Source organism: Aythya fuligula, chromosome 3 (assembly GCF_009819795.1).
Source record: "Aythya fuligula isolate bAytFul2 chromosome 3, bAytFul2.pri, whole genome shotgun sequence".
Taxonomy (NCBI): domain Eukaryota; kingdom Metazoa; phylum Chordata; class Aves; order Anseriformes; family Anatidae; genus Aythya; species Aythya fuligula.
The window spans coordinates 44,144,685-44,162,364 of NC_045561.1; the positions used below are offsets into that span (position 1 = coordinate 44,144,685).

The 17,680-nt window shown below is 36.5% G+C and overlaps 1 protein-coding gene across 5 annotated transcripts in view; it reads right to left on the reverse strand.

Moving 5' to 3' along the window:
• SMOC2 (SPARC related modular calcium binding 2) overlaps positions 1-17,680 on the reverse strand; it is a 145,344-nt gene that overhangs the window by 80,839 nt on the left and 46,825 nt on the right. For all 5 annotated transcript variants that reach the window (XM_032183504.1, XM_032183503.1, XM_032183502.1 and 2 more), the window contains exons 3-4: positions 5,529-5,635; positions 4,342-4,441 (exon numbers count right to left, since the gene is read on the reverse strand). In XM_032183504.1, the coding sequence (XP_032039395.1) occupies positions 4,342-4,441; positions 5,529-5,635 (207 nt within the window). The remainder of the gene's footprint in view (positions 1-4,341; positions 4,442-5,528; positions 5,636-17,680) is intronic.

Sequence of the window (17,680 nt, forward strand, 5' to 3'; positions counted from 1 at the left end):
ATAGAAAAAATACTACATATGGGGACAAAGAACTAGATAACTTGAGGATGGATAATTTTCTCAACTAACAAGAACAATGCAATACAAACTAAAAAGTTAATTGCCTTCCCCAATATATTAATTTTCATCATATTATCTGATGATAATATTATACAGATAGGAAGAGTCCTGAATTTTTAAAGGTACTTGATTTGGGCCTTAAAAGAATATAATGGCATTTTAAATATGAGGTAGCAAAACTACCTCACAGAACAATAAAACATGTGGTCATACTTCTGCAATCTTACTGGCAGAAGCGCAAAAGAGTTAATATGGCATAAAAACCCCACAGTAGGAAAACACTGTGTTTTCCAATGACAATTTAACACCTGCTTCTCAATTTCTGCACCATTTCCCAGGACTCTGTGTGTATGGAATTTCTGCAGTTCCCTGCAGTGCTGATAACAGACACAGGGAGTTGTAAAAATGTCTTTTTTTTTTTTTTATGTCTGGTGTTCTTTAGTGAAAGGATTGGAGGACATTCATCATTTTTAAGGAGCTTTCTTTTTAATGCTCTCATGGGAATGTGTTTGATTTACTCTCCTTCTCACCACTGTTCCTGCAGCAGTGGAGATTATTTCCATGGAGTGGAATGGCATTTTGAGATTTATCATGTGTTTTTTAGCAGAACCAAGTGTTGGTGTGGGAATAACTGGACAGGATGGAAGAGGAGCCTCTTTCAGGTAAAGATGTAGTAGCTAAAGTGAAGGTTTTACATGAATCAGTTGGAGAGTCCTGACTTTTTAATGCTGCTTATAGCCTTCATGCTTCCATACATTTTGTCTCTAGCATAAAAGACATCTTTGATAAGAGCAACTGGAACAGTAGAATGAGAACAAAATTTCAAACAGCTATTGTAGATACTTAAAAAAATATGTATGTGATACTTTTCTATCCCAGGACCTAAGATAACTTTTATGCAGCTAACCAATATTAACAGTTAAATAAAATTAGACATTACTTTTTAAAATTGTTATCCAATATCGCAATCATGGGTAGTAAATGGAACTGGAAACTGCCTGTCCTAAATTTTATTCTGTATTTCCTCTATTAAAATCCACGTTTTTCCAGGCTGTCATGCTCTTCTTTCCTATATCTAGATATTCACCAAAGCCAAAGGTGGTTCTACTTGGAGAAATGAAATGCAAGATATTATCCCATAATTTAAGAACTGCACAATTGTTCATATTCATATTCAAACCAAATCTGACATTACTGCATAACTAACCTGGAATTGAAAAAAAGCACTGAACATTTTCATTAAAAAGAGATTTTTTCACACGCTGTACAGAATCACATTTTCTGTGAGAAAATCTTTCCAAATGAATGTTCACAATTGATTCTACCTGTTGTCTTGATTGTCTGTGTACATCCTACTCTAAAGAGAAAAGATCAAAAAGTGATCCTGAGAGAAAAAAGGTTTGATATATTCAAACTGAGAAATATGTATAAATGTCTTTGAAATAGTTATAGCATTATGCCTGCAGAATACACAGAAGTGAAAATACATAAATGTGATGCTGTCAGGATACTACTGCTACGAGATCTGCCTGTGGCATCAAGGAACAAGACAGTGCCTGCAAAGAGGCAAGTAACCACACAATCAGACTGAGTAGGGACTACAGTGTTGGAAGTAATGGCATCCCTGAAACACTAGTTAAGCTAGTTAAGACAGTAGTACATCTACTCAGCTTCAGTATACCCACTAATATTTTGACCATAATTTTTGTGCATGGTGGAACTAAAGAGTAAATATAAAAGGGGATCAAAAGTGATCTGGAAAACATCAACAGTCCTTCTGGGAAAAAAAAAAATGTTATCCTAAACAGATGGCAATTTTGAACTTATTCTGGGAAATGAAAGAGGGATGCAGGTGTGCTTGAGGCTTTCAGTCTACAATGTAAGAGCAAATGTTTGCCTTATTATACCACATAACTTTCTGGAATAATCTGTAGCTGCCTTCTCTGCTGAGTGAGATGGTTTCTCCAGACTCTTCATGACAGAGCTCTTAGCCACCACTACTGAAAAATCCCCTAGCTTCTCAAATCTATTTCTGAACTCTGCTGTAGCTGGACTTCTTTCCTGAGAGACAAAGGAGAAGTGGTCAGCAATGAAACATAAGAGCAGCGATACAAGCAGGGTAGGAAATCTGCAAAGACAGTCCCAAAGGATCTAAGAACACCTGGAAAATTACCCATGATTTTTCATGGAGCAGAATAAGACTACATACTCACCTGGACCCTGGAACAGTCTATTGACCTCAGAGCTACTAGACTGAAGCTGAATGTTACTATGACCTTCTCCTTAACATTTCTGGAAAACTAACTTCCCTTCTCCAAAATAAACTGAATCAATCTGGCAGTTTATTTGCTAGGCACATGAAGACATTTCAGAGAAACTGGGGTTCGATTCCTGTAGATGTAGGATAACTCTCACATCAATCTATTAACAAAACTGGAACTACATTGCAGCTTCTCCTTGATATTAAAAAAAAAAAAAAAAAAAAAAAAAAAAAAAAAAAAAAAAAGTGAATATACAGTAACTAAATCAGCAAAATTTTGAGCCAACAATAATGCCACTTGTTGTGATACAGCATAAGTATAGCCCTTTTTCACTGATGTTAGTGAAAGAAGATGAAAGGAAGCTACAAAGCTTTATGACACACACTGATATTGTAGAAGAAGCCCAGAGAAGCTGTGAATGCCCCATCCCTGGAGGTGTTCAAGGCCAGGTTGGATGGGGCCCTGGGCAACCTGGTCTTGAGGATGGCATCCCTGTCTATGATAGAGGAGGTGGAACTAGATGATCTTTAAGGTGCTTTCCAAAACAAACCATTCTATGATTCTATGAAGCAACGAGAGCACACTTTCAGAGAAGCCCTAGCTAAGGACATTCAAAACCACCACAATCAATAGTACATTGGAACGCATAAATACTATCCTAACCTACGTCTTATGAAGATATATTCAAGCTATGAACAATAATTATATTAAAACAAATGCATGCATTAATGTATTTTAAACCTTTTGAATATTTATGTTAATTTTCATAATTCACTGTCATGCCAGAGAGACTTCTCAGACTGGATCAAACAGATTAGTCAGAAAATTATTCTTTCTGGCTGAAGTTCACCTACAGGCAACATGCATGGAAGATTCTGCAAACCACTTAAACAAGACAGACCTTAAAAATGAATTAACTTTTTAAAATCTTTGTTGAAACTTTCATAGTGGTATTTTCCCTCCATGTACTTTTTAAAAATTTCATTACTCTGTTCAAACAATGGGAGTAGATAAAGCCTGGTGAATTCCCTCAAAGATCTTAATCACTTCTTTCAGCTTTATCTATACTACAGTTAGCTTTTTTTTTTTTTTAAAAAGAAAGTTTTAAGTTATTCTTTCTACTCTCTGACAGAGAATGGTGCTGCAACACAAGCAGAAATGCAATACATACAGCTCGAGTATTTTTTAGAGCTATATCTGTCAAAAGGGTGCAATTATGCCAGCTTCAAGCAAGGTGAACAGCAATTCCAGCAACTGTCCATACACTGGCAATTCATCATCTTTGTTATCAACATAAATGAAATAAGGTCAAAAGTAAATTCCTGAAAAACAGGTAATTGTTCTGATGAAAGACAAGTGAGTTTGATTTGCCAATTAATTTCTACAGACAATTATTCCATTATGTTCTTAGTGCTTTGTTTCATTTTTATTTCATCTCTGGATTTGGCCAATCATGAGATTTGCTGTGGGAGTTCTTTCACTGGACTATGTTACAAGTCAGTGTCATTATTTTCGATTGGGAGTGGTTTTTTGTTTTGTTTTGTTTCTGTATGCCAAATACTTAAAAAATCAAAATGGCAAAGCCCTCTGGAATTTCTGAAACTCTGCAATGAGTTTACAAGCATGAAAGTTGCAATATAAAGAACTGCCTCTGCAAGTCTGTTGCATGGTTTCACAGAGTGAATCATAACTATCATACAAATAACCACTGCAGAAAAACATTTCAATAGCTAGAGAATAATACAAATAAAGTAGACTGATTATAGAATTACAGAAAGATTTAGGTTGGCAGTGGCCTTGGAAGAACTCAAGCAGAGCTAGCTTAAAAGCTAGACCAACTTTTGTGCAGTTGAATTTTGCTAATCCCCAAGGAAGAGAGTCCCTTGCTTCCACAAGCATCTGCTCCTGCGTTGAACATCTCTGGTGAAGATTTTTTTTCCTTAAGTCTACTCAGATGCCTCAACTAAACTCTAATATTCATAAGACAATGTCATAAGCCAGTCAGCTGAACAAATCTTACCTGGGCACCGGGGAGTTTTGTGGGCCACAGCAGTTCCACTGATAGGACGACCATTGGGAGTGACACACCAGCAGTATCCAGTGTAACTGTGGCACTGAACCTGTCAGAAATGACATGAACCACGTGCAGTCTGTCAGACATAAGTCTATCATCCTGCAGCATTCATGACATGAGTACTGTGTCCAGCAAACTATATTGGCAAAACCTAGAATGACAAACCATAATGGACCTTAATCTCCATCATACACATGATTTTTTAGCATTATGAAGAGCTTCTTTCAAGCAAAGTGAGGTAGGTCCTTCAGAATCTAATGGAAGAGAAAACTATTGAAATATCCAGTTGTTTATGTCCTGTTTCAGGAGAGTGAGGTGCAGGTGTTTTGAAAACCTCACAACAAAATTCCTCAAGGGACACACAAACTATTCATGAAGCAAGCAGTCTTGAGCTTTGTCCACACAGAGAACATATTGTTCCACCCACTGAAAGTGCAGGACAGAATGCTTCTGCCAGCATTATTCATATCCCAAGATGTCAAAAAGGAAACTCTTGGAATTCCTCTTAGAAATCAATTGCATTATATGCCCTGAGGGCCAATATCACTTCCCTCTTAAAACAAGAAGGATGGTCTTCTGCACAACTCCACAACTGAATTGCAGTACAGTGGCAGCAGAAGGCAACCTTGACCAGAATATATATCACAGGGTAATCACCTAGCTGTGCCCTTTCCAAATTCTATAATCTAACCTAATTAGCCTCACACCATATACTTGTGCAGAAATTCAGCTGAGGATAGGGAAGAATCCTGTATGATTCATGCTATTAGCATTAATATATGGACTCTGGTTACAAGATTTCTGGTTTAGATCAGTAATAGATCAGAAATTCCAAATATTTTACCATCTGATGAGTATTCAGGGGGCTACAAGAATGACTCAGCTGCCTCAGCCTAGAAGAATAGGGAGTGTATCACATGCACAACAGTAATGTTTGGCTCTTTTGCTGGCCAACTCTGAAAAAAAAGAACAAGGACTCAGCTGGCACAAAATATTATTTTTTTTCTATTTTTTAACATAATTGCTAGTACAAATTGCATTTCATTTTGAAATCAAATTTCATTTCATTATATTTGAAAGACACATATTTTAATTTTCCAGACACGCAAGATACTGAATTAAAAATTTTCAACCTGACTATATGTGCCATCATCATTGCATTCTGGAATAAACACTTGTTGAAATTCCTTTCGAGCTTGTTCTTGGGTGTACTTCCTTTCAGCCACACATCTGGAAACATCTAGAGAAAGGGAGAAGACAAGTCAGTTGGATGATGCAATGTAAAGAAAATATAAACAATAACCTAAGGTGGGAGAGGGAGAAAGGAAGAAGGCTTCCTTTGTAAATGTAAAGAGATCTGGAATTTGGGTATTTTGAAGCATAGTAACGCCCAACAGCTTTGGGCATTAGTAATGCCCAACACCTGTAAAGAGGTCCATGTAAAGAGATCTGGAATTATAATCAGGGAAAATTTAACATTAGTTGCATTATTTCTATGAAACAAAGAAAGAAAACCAGTGGAAGACAATAATTTAAGGGCAATATTGTCTTAATTCGCCTAACATAACAACATTTTTGACATAATTCATATTGTGCTAAAATTTAGTGCAACAGCTTATGATTTAGACTTGGCGCTAGTCAAGCCAGCCTACCACACAGGCCTTTTTTGTCCACTGTGTGGTTCATTGCACCATCTCCTTTATTACCCGGTACTGGTCTCCATCCAAGACAATGCAGTAAATTAGCCAGCTTTAATTCAGTAGTTTCTATTGCCTAAAATGCTATATTGTCTAATACAGATATTATATTTCAATTAGGCAACCAAAGGCTGAGAAAAGACACATAACATAAGCTTTTGTACCTTTCATTGTCTAAAGCCACTACAAATTTTAGCATGTTGCTGATGCAGAATCAGTACTTCAGCATCTGCTTGAGCTAGGCAATTTCAAGACAAATGAGAATACCAGACAAGCTTAAGGAAGTATTAATGATTTCAAGATGTGATTCAGAGATCATCTGAATTAGAATGATCTCAAGCATACAAACTGAGAAATTTGCTACTTCTGATCTCTGCTTTGTTTAAAGATTGTTTGACAGTAACTGGCCAGTTCCCTTCTAGGATGAAAACTGCCCAGCAATTACAAAGACATGGGCATTGTGTTAATTAGTAAATGTCTGTATAATTCTTATAAAGTTACAGGACAGGTTTTCTAGTGCATGCAAGTTGTAAATTGAACAGAATCTGAACGAGGCAAGAACATTTTCCATTCCCGATTAGACACCAGTGTATCTTGACATCATTAATCATCTAACAGTCCCCAAGAGTTACTCTGTCACATACAGGTGAAACAGCTAAGTTTCATTTCCCCTATGCACCTTGCCTCCCTATGCTAGCATCATCTAGCCATGCATGCACAGAGCCAGCACAGAAGCCTGGTGCAACTGCCTGGTCATCTCCACCAAGTTGTGGACAACTCACCTGGCAACTTTAACACACACACACACACACAAAAAAAAGAAAAAAAAGAAAAAAAAAAAAAAAAAAAAAAACTCCTTTCAGGTCCCAGACAATCTGGTTGGAAAGTGTAGAATTATGGACAGAAACTAGTCCTCAGTATCTGTACCCTGAACACAGAACTGAGCCCCCTTAATTCTAATCTTCTTGTTGATTTCCTTTCTGGTCTTGGACTTGTGAGCATTACTTCTGTGGATTAGTTTATTCTTCTGTAAAGTAAGATGTTATTTATCTCTCAGGAGCGTTATGAGAGTTATACTGTTCATGTTGGTGAAGTGCCCAAAGTACATGTTGTTTCACTCTGAAAAATTAAGTTTCAGTCTTAATTGATCTTAATCATATTATGCGGTTTCAGGAGAGAGAATCACAGTGATATGCCGTCACCTAAAACAGACAGAAATGTTCAACCATCTAGAAATGTGAGAAAAAATAATAAGGAAGTCAATTAATTTGTTCTCTGGTATTTCAACAACTTGTTTCATCAAGGGAAAAATTACACTCAATGTACTGTGCAGCTCAGGTAAAATCTGTTAATGCATGCACTGCCAAAGTTTGTGGTAGAAAAGAAAAGAAAAAAAAAGGAAAAAAAAAACATTTTAAGTAAGCTTTGGTGTCGTAAGCCTTATTCTGAGCATGGTTTGGTCATACAGTACCTAATAACATGTGGTTTTAATGTAGCTAGTATTTTAACTGAAAATAAATCACTTTGTTGGACCTCTGTCCTCGTTTTTCTAGAATGACATGTGGTTTAAATGTCTGAAAGGAAAAGTGATATAAATTCCATCACATAAGGTCTCTGCAATAGTACCATCAGGGTTGTAAATTATCTCCAGTATATGAATTATCCTAAAAACATGCCAAGGCAAAAGAGAAGTTCTCCAAAACTGTCCACCACTTGTTTCTAAGCAGCTCGATGTTCTGAAACCCTCCTATTTTTGGATGATCTAATATGCTTTAAAATCAACAATGACCACATTTAGGGGAATATAAAATTCAGGTTTGAAGTATTGTTTTGTGTTATATAACCATGGAAACATTTTAAAGCTGTTGGGCATTACTATGCTTCAAAATACCCAAAAATAAACCCAGGAGGAAGCTCTCTTATCAAGCTAAGCATCTGAAATTGTATCTAGCCAAAATATTATTCCAAATTCTGGTTTTTTATTTCACCAAGGAATTACCATAGGAGAATAACTATGAGACATGGAGATGCAGTCCAAACCTGACAGGAGAAATGTAATAGGGTTGTCAAAATAAAAAGACATATAAAATATTTTTCCTCAGAATATTAATGAACATTAGGTTATTAATTCAGAGGAGCTAAATTCATTTCAAATAAAATATTACTGAAGCCAGAAGAAGTTATGATAGTTTTTTTGATGATACATTTGCAAGATTATAGTATCTGATTATCTGATTTTCTGTCCTTGTTGCAATATTTTCTGATTTCAACCAAAATTTTCCAAAGGAAAGGAAAAATTCAAGACACTTAAGGGTTAGATATTTATATAAAATAACAGGTGAAAAAAGGACAAGAAAATAAATTTTGCTGTGACCAGAAGTAAAAATGAAACATGAGCTCACATTAAAGCATCAGACAAGACAGATGTTGGGAGATCTTGCAGATCCTAAAAGGCAAGAGTCAGTGAGACATTAGACCATAATCCATAGGGAAACTAAACTGCCACTTGGCCATTGCTCACACTCTTTCAGTAAAGCCAAATCCAGGACTCACTGTGCAAAGTCCTATGAGCGCATCCAGCCAATTCTTGCTGAAGATCCCCTCTGTGCCCCTCACACAAGTAATAATGAAAATAATGAAGATGACTCATAAGCATATCAAAGTAGTAGAATAGGCAGAAGTGGCTTGTTGGAAGGAGGCTTATAGGAATACTGACAGCTACGGGGATCCCAGTGCAGTCTCTCACATAGAGATTCAACTTCCCTCTTTATCTACAAGTGGAATAATTCAGAATGGGATGGACTCTGATCTGCTTTGAAATAAAGACCAAGAATGAAAGGTGAGGGGGTTACTTGGTACATCTGTGCTGATTAACCAGCCCACAACTTTGGTTTTGGTCATCACAGAACCTGGCCAAATCAGGCTGAACTCTTTCCAAGTAAATGACATCACACTGGTGACAAACAACCTGAGAGCAGAGGGGTCTCCAAGTCTGCAAGGTGTTGGAAGAACAACAAGCACTGGGCAATGCTGTGCACCACTGGAACAAGAAAGACTCATTTCATTGTTGTTATAATGGATTTCTACCTCTAAAAGAAAATAGAGAAAGAAAAATAAAACATTTTTCTCTTTAAATATGTTTTTGTTTAAACTTTTGGAATCGTCTAGTGGTAGAATCCCCCCTATTCTGTATTTATTTCCCTAGTGTAAGAATTAATATTGAAGCCAGCAGGCTCAAGCAGGAATGCAGTGAATGACATGGTGAAGAGACAGGTTCTAAGACCTGTGAAAAGCCTGTTGAAATGCGACATTATTTGCCTATATTCAGACAAGGGGAAAAACTAATTTTGCAGATATGTATGCCCAACTGTAATTCTGAATTATGTTCATGGCTAAGTTAATGAGACTTTATCCTCTTACCTCCAAGCAAATGGGTCTTTACATCTTAGAAGCTTGCTGGAAAAAAAATTCTCCTGGCATAGCAACTGAGCATGAAGATGCAGGAGGTTACTTTAAATTAGCTCACTTGGACATTATTAGCTGACAAACAGGGCTGACAGAAAGCTTTCATCTCAGAAGTGGCACCAGTATGCAGCTGCAGCATCCAAAACCAGATTCTGGTGTACATCAGTGCTAGGAACATAGGACTTTCTGAAATAACACTAAAGGTGATCCAAAATTGGAAGGGAAATTCTGAAAACAGAATTAGCATTACAGGCAGCACAAGACTGACTTGGAACTTATCTAATTTTATGTTTAATTTCCGACAGTATAGCACCTAAAACACTAAGCTTCAATAAATAAATGAACAAATAAACGCAATCCCTCTACTTCAACTCTACTGGCTAACCCTTGAATAATATACCACATAGAAAGAAGTTTATTACTGCAGAGTAGAAGTTTATCTTTAAAACAATGACACAAAATCATCAAGGGTGTAAACACCATCTCTAAAGTAACATTTAATACAACTGAATTTACAGCAACTTTGGGGCTCCACAGGGAGATCTAACCCAGATTCTCTCATGGAAAAGTAAGCAGCTTGCCAGAAGAATAGATAAATCTCCGGAAAAGATTTTGATTTAGCTCATCCAGTATTTCTTGGTTTGCTATAAAGTACCTTTCCCAATAGCAATACACTGAAGCAGATGTCACATACTTTAAAAGAGATTACTGTGTGTGACACAGGCTTCTTAGGTATTTATGCATAAAATACACTCTACATTTTATTTAGTTATTTTATTGTAGCTGGAATATGCCACTGAACAGTTCAGAAACATTTACCACTTTGTTAAAACTACTTATAAAGTGGTTAAAGTTAATTGTTTGAAGAAAATGTTTCCCTGAGGGCTTTCCATAAATACTTAGCTGTTCCTAAGGTATAGAGAAAGCTTTTCTAAAGTCACAAAGATTTGAACAAACAGACCTAGTTTAGACACAAGTAATTTCAAATATCTCTTGATGTTTCTCCATAGGCTTCCCTTACTGCCCCTCCATTATGCCAGAATACCTATACACATACTTAAATTTAGAAATACACAGTGCCTCAAGGTGTTTAAAGTTAGCTATCCAGCTGAGCACTTTACTGGATTGTCCTAACAATTAGTGAGCTTTTTTCTACCATGTTTCTTTCCCGCTATATCCTTTTGCTAATAAAGATACAATAAAAATCAAATAACCTTCATTTGTAGCTCATTTAGCACCTTTTTTTTTTTTTTTATTCAGAAAACAGTTTGGTTTCTAGGGCACAAACAACTCATAACATGAAAATTTTCTATGATATTTGATTTAAATCAATGCATATTTCAAAGAACTGATCTTGTCTGTACTAACAAAACATATAAATAGCAGTAATCTCTAGTGATTGGAAACACAACAAGCTATATGTGCTCAAAGTTTCAGTTTCAAAGATAGAGATTATTAGCCTCTTGGATTAGAAAGGATGTCAGCACAGACATGTAGCCTGACAGCAATAAAAAAAAAAAAAAAAAAAAAAAAGGCTTGCCTTGTGACAAAGGCTAGCTGACTCTTTCACTATTTATTTTTATTGCTGCATTCTGGATTCAAACAAAACAGCAAAGCAATCTTGGCCTGCACTCTCCTCTGTTGGCATCCAACAGTGGCAGGCAGACAGTGTAGCATTTTTGTTGACTTTTTTATTTATTTTTTTTTTTTTTAATTTTCCAACTACCCAGTGATTCGGATGGCTAAGCTTTAAGATAAAATAAGGAATGTCATGCTGGAAGTCTTCTTAGCACAATAATATTTCTCCTGATCTGCTAACAGTCACATTTGGAGAGATACACTCTGACTAGAACTGAATCAAATATTTGCAAAAAAAACTGAAGCTACAGATTTCTGATATTTTACATAACAAAGACCAGACTAGGCTTTCTGAACAGAACGCTGAGTTGATAAATACTGTCACTAAGCCTAATATGGGCCAATTTATAATTCTTGCACTGAAAATCTGAGCCTTGCAACTATTTCTGGTTTCAAATTTTCAGTGCAGTATTATTGCTTTAGCACTACTTGTTTCTACTTCACTTGTTTTAAGATTTTCATTTTATATTTATTTAATTTTATATTTTAACAGAAAATTAAATTGAAATTACATGATTGGAAAAAGAAAACCTTTGCAAAATGAAAAAAAATATATGACTTTGCATTTTTTTGTTTTAAAAATTCTTTTTGTTCTAAAAAATCTTTTTGTGCCCAAGAATGCTCTTTTATGTTTTTTTTTCTGTACAGTCTGGTTTTGGCACATTCCATTTTGAGAAATATAATCAAGAAAAAATTCAGTATTTTTATAAGAGATAAATTCCACCTCCAACAAATTTTGGATAATATTTCAGTGCTTTTTGTCTTATTTTCCATGTGCCAGTAGACACATATAAAAAGCAAAGGATATTCCACAAAAATATTCCACACATACTTAAAACTTTATCCACCCCATTTTAAATACCTCCTAGAAAGCAGTATCAGAAGCCATCTCCTCTTGCTTTCAGTGACCACATAAATCATATCTTCTCTGTATAGATACATTTTGTTCACCAAGATGCTGAGTATTTCTTCTTGAAATAACACTTCACTACAGTAGCTTGATACACAGCATAAATGAAGGCTCAACAAGCTATAGTGAGGTTAGAGTTGAACAGGGTTTGTATTAGCAGGACTGCCAGCAGTGCATCTGGAAACTTGCAGTCATCCTACAGATTAAATGCAGTATTCACAGTGAGAAAATAGGTCTGGAAAAGGAGGAGACAGCTCCTAGTTAAAAGTATTTTAAGATAAAAATCTGCGCCCAGAACTTTTTTTTCCTAAGGAAAGGGTTTATTTTGGGGAAAAAAAAAAAAAAAAAAAAAAAAAAAAAGTACTGATATTACTGATATCACTTACAAATTTTTTCCTCCTTTTTCCTCAAAAACATTAGAAAAAAAAAGAGAGAGAGAGAGAAAATGGAGAGCCGAGGAGAACAAGTGAAAACTGTTTTGCTTTCAGTATGCAGACTGTGCAAGCTTTCACTATATGTTCAGGTTTACTTCATAGATTGACATCTTGGTCCAGTCCCACTTTCACTGGAGGTAGGGAAAAAAATAGACCTAGTCACTGTGACTTTCCCTCTCCAAACGAGACGTCTCAGGAGCACAGTCTGGCTCCCAAATGCAGCCCACAAGGCTTCCTTCCAGGCAGCAGGTGGGCTGGCCGAGCCAATGTCTCTGCCCACACGCTGACCTAACTGATGTGTTTGGACACTGCAGGCACACGTCAAGTTCACACCTGGCTTGCAAGCAAACCTGAGCTGGAAGAAAGACTCCAAGGGAATACGAGATTAGGTGTGCACTCAAAAACCATGTCCAACATTCACAACGCAGTTCCTTAGCTATGAGGCAACAGGAATGTTTCCACAAAGGATGCTTACATTCGTGAGTTATGGGACCGAGATTTATTTACAAGCTTAAAACAACTGTAATCCTTTCTCTTCAAAATGGGAATATCATATCTGCATATTTATCCAAGGACAGAAATGTCCTTGGATATTTAATTCATATCAATTCATAACATTCAAACATATCTTTAATTCATTCACCAAACTAATAATTCAAATGAGTGAAACTTTGCATTATTGCTAAAAGCTCTGTTTTAACAAAACAGAAATGCTGGGTGTTTCTCTCTTCTAAGTAAAGCAAATAGTAAATAGTAAAATACATCTTTATGGGAAATTCCACTCATATTTTGATGTGCTCCAGTTCTTTATGTGAATCATGAGAATGAAGATAGTACCTTTTGTTATGCCTATGGTAGCCCATAAAAGAATGGCATTTTTAAACAGATAGGCTCTTTAAGATACCATAAATAAGTTAAGCTAAACATAAGCTATCTAGGGTTTCCAATGGAGAAAGAGGGTCTCCATAGCTATAGAATACCAATAATGCTGGTGTCTGTGACAGCTATCCTTGGTGCTCAGGAAGCAGCAAAGATTTGTTGGGGCTACCTCTGAATGCATACCCTGTGTGCCAGCCAAAATAAATGCCAAGCTACTCACAAGTGAAATTATCATTCTGTGTAAAGCTACATAAGTTCCTATTTTGAGTATGAGCCACTCAGACATGGGTCCCCAGGCCAGTTCAACAGTTCCCAGAAAACTCAGGTTGCTGCTACATGATGACAGTGAAGTAGGGAAATGTGATGCAAATTGGCAGTTGCAACCTTACAGTGAGGAACAATTTATATCAAACCTCTAGCCATTACAGAATTATTAAGTATTGGTAAAGAATCTAGAAATGTTATGGACAACAAATCCAAGCTCCTTGGCTGGAATGTTTCAATAAGTCTAGGTTAGGGCTGAAATATACTGACAGGACTGTACATATAAACTTGTTTTTCCACTGATTACAACATGAGAATACCAAATATTATTACTGAGCTACTTACTGAATAGATTCAGAATAATGGTCTCTAATACCCCAATTGTGGGCATGGTACATTCACTTAAAAACAAAGGGAACAAGTTTTCATTACTGTTATTTACAGAATAAGAAGAGAAAAGAGAAAAAAAAAAAAAAAAAAAAAAAGGAGAAGGGAGAAGGAGAAGAAGGAAAAAAGATATTGTGCATCCATTATCTTTCAGTGCCCTTCAGGGCAAACTTAAGCAGGAACTCCCCTCAGCTAACTCTAAGAGGGAAATTTCCATGGGAGATGGAGGCTTAGCTGTTCAGGCAAAAAATTCTCAGTAGCCAAAATGAGAATGCCACAGACATCTAAAATTCAGTCACAGGCATTGAATACGCTTTTCAGCTGCCTCCTGACAAACTGCCTAAATCTCAGCACACATCCATGTAAGTAACTTAAATGCTTGAAGTTCAAACTACCCAGATGAACTAAAGTGCTACTTCTTCCAATTCACCCTCACACCATCAGCAAAACTGCCAATTGACCTGCTGCTGGCAGCTAGTCACCATTTTTTGGTGATCCAAGAGAGAGAAAAACTGTGTTCTCTCCACCAGACATTCCTGTTATAGATAGAGCTTGCTTTGAAGATGCAGTCAGCTAATAGAATTTGTACACTGGAGACCTGAAGTTGCTGAGGTGGTAGGTGAAAGGCTGTGCAATGGAAACTGAGTTATTCAAAGTTCCTAAACTCTGAAAAACTCCATTGATCCCAAATCTTCCACTAACCTAGCTAGGACTAAGTTTGTTGCTATTTAAAATAAGTAAATAAATAAAAATAAAAATCTGGGAAAAGAAGCACAGGGTTTTGTTTTGTTTTTGAAAAAAAAAAAAAAAAAAAAAAAAAAAAAAACCTTCAGTCCCACTCAACTCCACCCAGCATCATAATTTCAGGTTTAAAAGTTAATACACATTATTCAATGTCATGGAAAACCACTTGAAAAGCCTAAAATTACTTGAAAACTGCCGCAGGAAAAATATGAATTCACTTTTGGAAGTTCACGGGTAAAAAAACTTGTTCAGTTTTGGGAATACAGAGGCTAAAAAAAAATATATATATATATAGAAAAAAGTCTATTGATTTTAGCATTGAGGAAACTGACAAGAGTCTACGAATTATTGACGCATTCTCTTTTTTTTTTTTTAATCTATAAAGCAAAATTCTCATGACAATAGAAAATTTGAATTTTTTTTGTACAATGGCATTCTACAGTGATGAGACTAAATTTTACAGAGTAATTCTAAACACAGGGGAAAGAAAAAAAAAAAAAAAAGATTTTTTTAATGGAATATACAAAATACTCCATGAAAAACAAAACCTAAACAAACCCCCTGTTTCAGGTAGTCCCATATCATGACTTATGACACACATTCAGCCTTACATTTGTCAGATTAAGAAGGAAGTCCTCACTGAGCAAAGTACACACTAATTATGCGTGTAGTTAAGTTTGAGTACATGCAGTAGTTACCAAGACTACACCTCTGTGCACATTCAGGTTTGTACTATCCATTCTGTGGCTCAAGGGCCTTATTTCATATGTGTCAGTCCCTAAACATTTGATGTGTTAATTTATTTCTTCCTGTATGTTGTTGATGGTCTGAACTGCACAGACTGTTTATGCAAAATTTGTTGAAGCCAGTATGTTCTAAAACTTGAGAATTTTCAGAAGACAATATGAATTTTCTTCTAAGGTTCTCTGAAGTTTCACAAAGCTTTGTTCCAAGATGGTAAGTGGTATGTATAGAAGAGTTGAGTTATAACCTCCTTTGAGGTGAGGTGGGTTCAGGAAGGCCTTACTTCACATCCCCTGTTTTCTTAACTGGGCAGTACTTCTGTCTTCAAGAAGATGGGAATTAACCAAAGCACAGCCTCAAAAGGACACTCAAACTCTAGCTGTAGCACAGTATGTGTTTGAGCACCAGCTAAAATGCACATAGCTTGTAGGGCATTACTGTCTAACCTCAAGCTTTCAGGGATTTGTTAGTCACCAGAAAGCCAGCCTCAAAATAATATTGAATGAAAAGGGTGACAAAGATGAATACCTAAGCAGTATGTAAAGCATACCTAAGCAGTATGAAAACAAATCAAAACTTAAATCAAATCAAAACTTAAACTTCTGATGTCCATCAATGCCATAAGGATGCCTTAAATAGGATGAACGTATTATTCTGCGTTGTCATTATCATAAGGCAAAACACATTTATAGTATCTATTTGTTATGAGTTTTATTTGCCTTATTTTCCAATTTAAAAGATAAACCCAAGGAAAAGCAGTGCTAGGTCAGGCATAATGATACAAACCTCTGTCTGGACATTGATGGAGATGAGGTAATCTGGACTCTTCTCCTTCCTCCATCACATCCCCACTCTGAGGAATTTTTTATGCCATGACAACCTCTCCTACACACCAGACACTGATAGGAGATAGAGGCAATAATAGTGTGTCGCCTGGGCCCCACTGATTTCCTCTTCAAGGATCCGAGATGAATTTTTCTGCAAAGGCTACAAGGGGTCTCCAGAGCATACGTCTCCTACTTCTGACGGGAAAGCTGTTTTTAGTTGATATCTTCTGTGCTTCAGCTTCCACACAAGCAAAGTCTTCTGGGGTAACCTCTGCCATGTCCCAAATCTTGTAAAATCTCCGTTAACTGTAAGACAGTAGCTACTGATCCTACAGGCAAAACTCTGCTCATAATGGGCAGCTGCATCATTCAGGGATATAACTTAAAGGAGTTATTTTCTTTTTACTGTTAGAACCTTTTTTTTCTTTTTTCTTTTTTTTTTTTTTTTCTTCACAGAAATGGTTCTTCTGCATGATTGGTTCTATTTTCAAGAGTAAGAAACTTGTCTTGTAGTTTTCACATGCTCTGACAAAGAGTATTGAAGGCTCAGCTTTCTAACTTACCAAGCCTTCCTGTGTGACATCCAGAGCACTCCAGTCCCGTCCTCACCAGTAGTAGTGGAGGGAAAAAGGCTAAGTGCTAAAGGACTCGTGCCCAAGGTTGTGCTAGCCACAGGAGTAGATCTACCCTGACATGTACCAGGGCAGTCCAGTAAAAACAGCTAGCTTAGTTCTCAGGCTGAATTGCCTTAAATCCTTAAAAGAAAGTGATTCTGTGCATGTTGCCTGCCTGGGACTGTCCCTGGCCCATGATAATTCCCAAGCCTTGTAGATAAAGTCTTGTGGAAAACACTAGCTGGCCCATGCTCAAAGTGCAGCAGGAATCTCTTGTCCAGTTTACCAAAGAAGACAGTCATACTGTGTCCTGGCAATGTTTAATTTAGTAGTGTGGACATAGCCTCTGTGTCTTTCTGAACTGTATAAAAGCAAGCACATTGCTCTCTCACTTCTTGTATGGTTTGTTTCTTGGGGTATGCAGGGACAGATTTACTGTGAAGCATTTGTGTGTGTGGAGTGGTTCGCAGTCACAGGTGATACTTTAACAGTCCCCCAAACACAAATAATATTTCTCAACTGTCAACATACATTTATTTATTAGATTCATAATCTTGTTGCACAGTAAACTTCTCTGTCAAGTTAAGTGGCAAAACTCCAGAACTTCAGAGTTCAGATTTTGTTTGGAAAAGTATCCAAAAATGTGAATGTCCATCTACAGTTTACAAAGATTACTTGAACC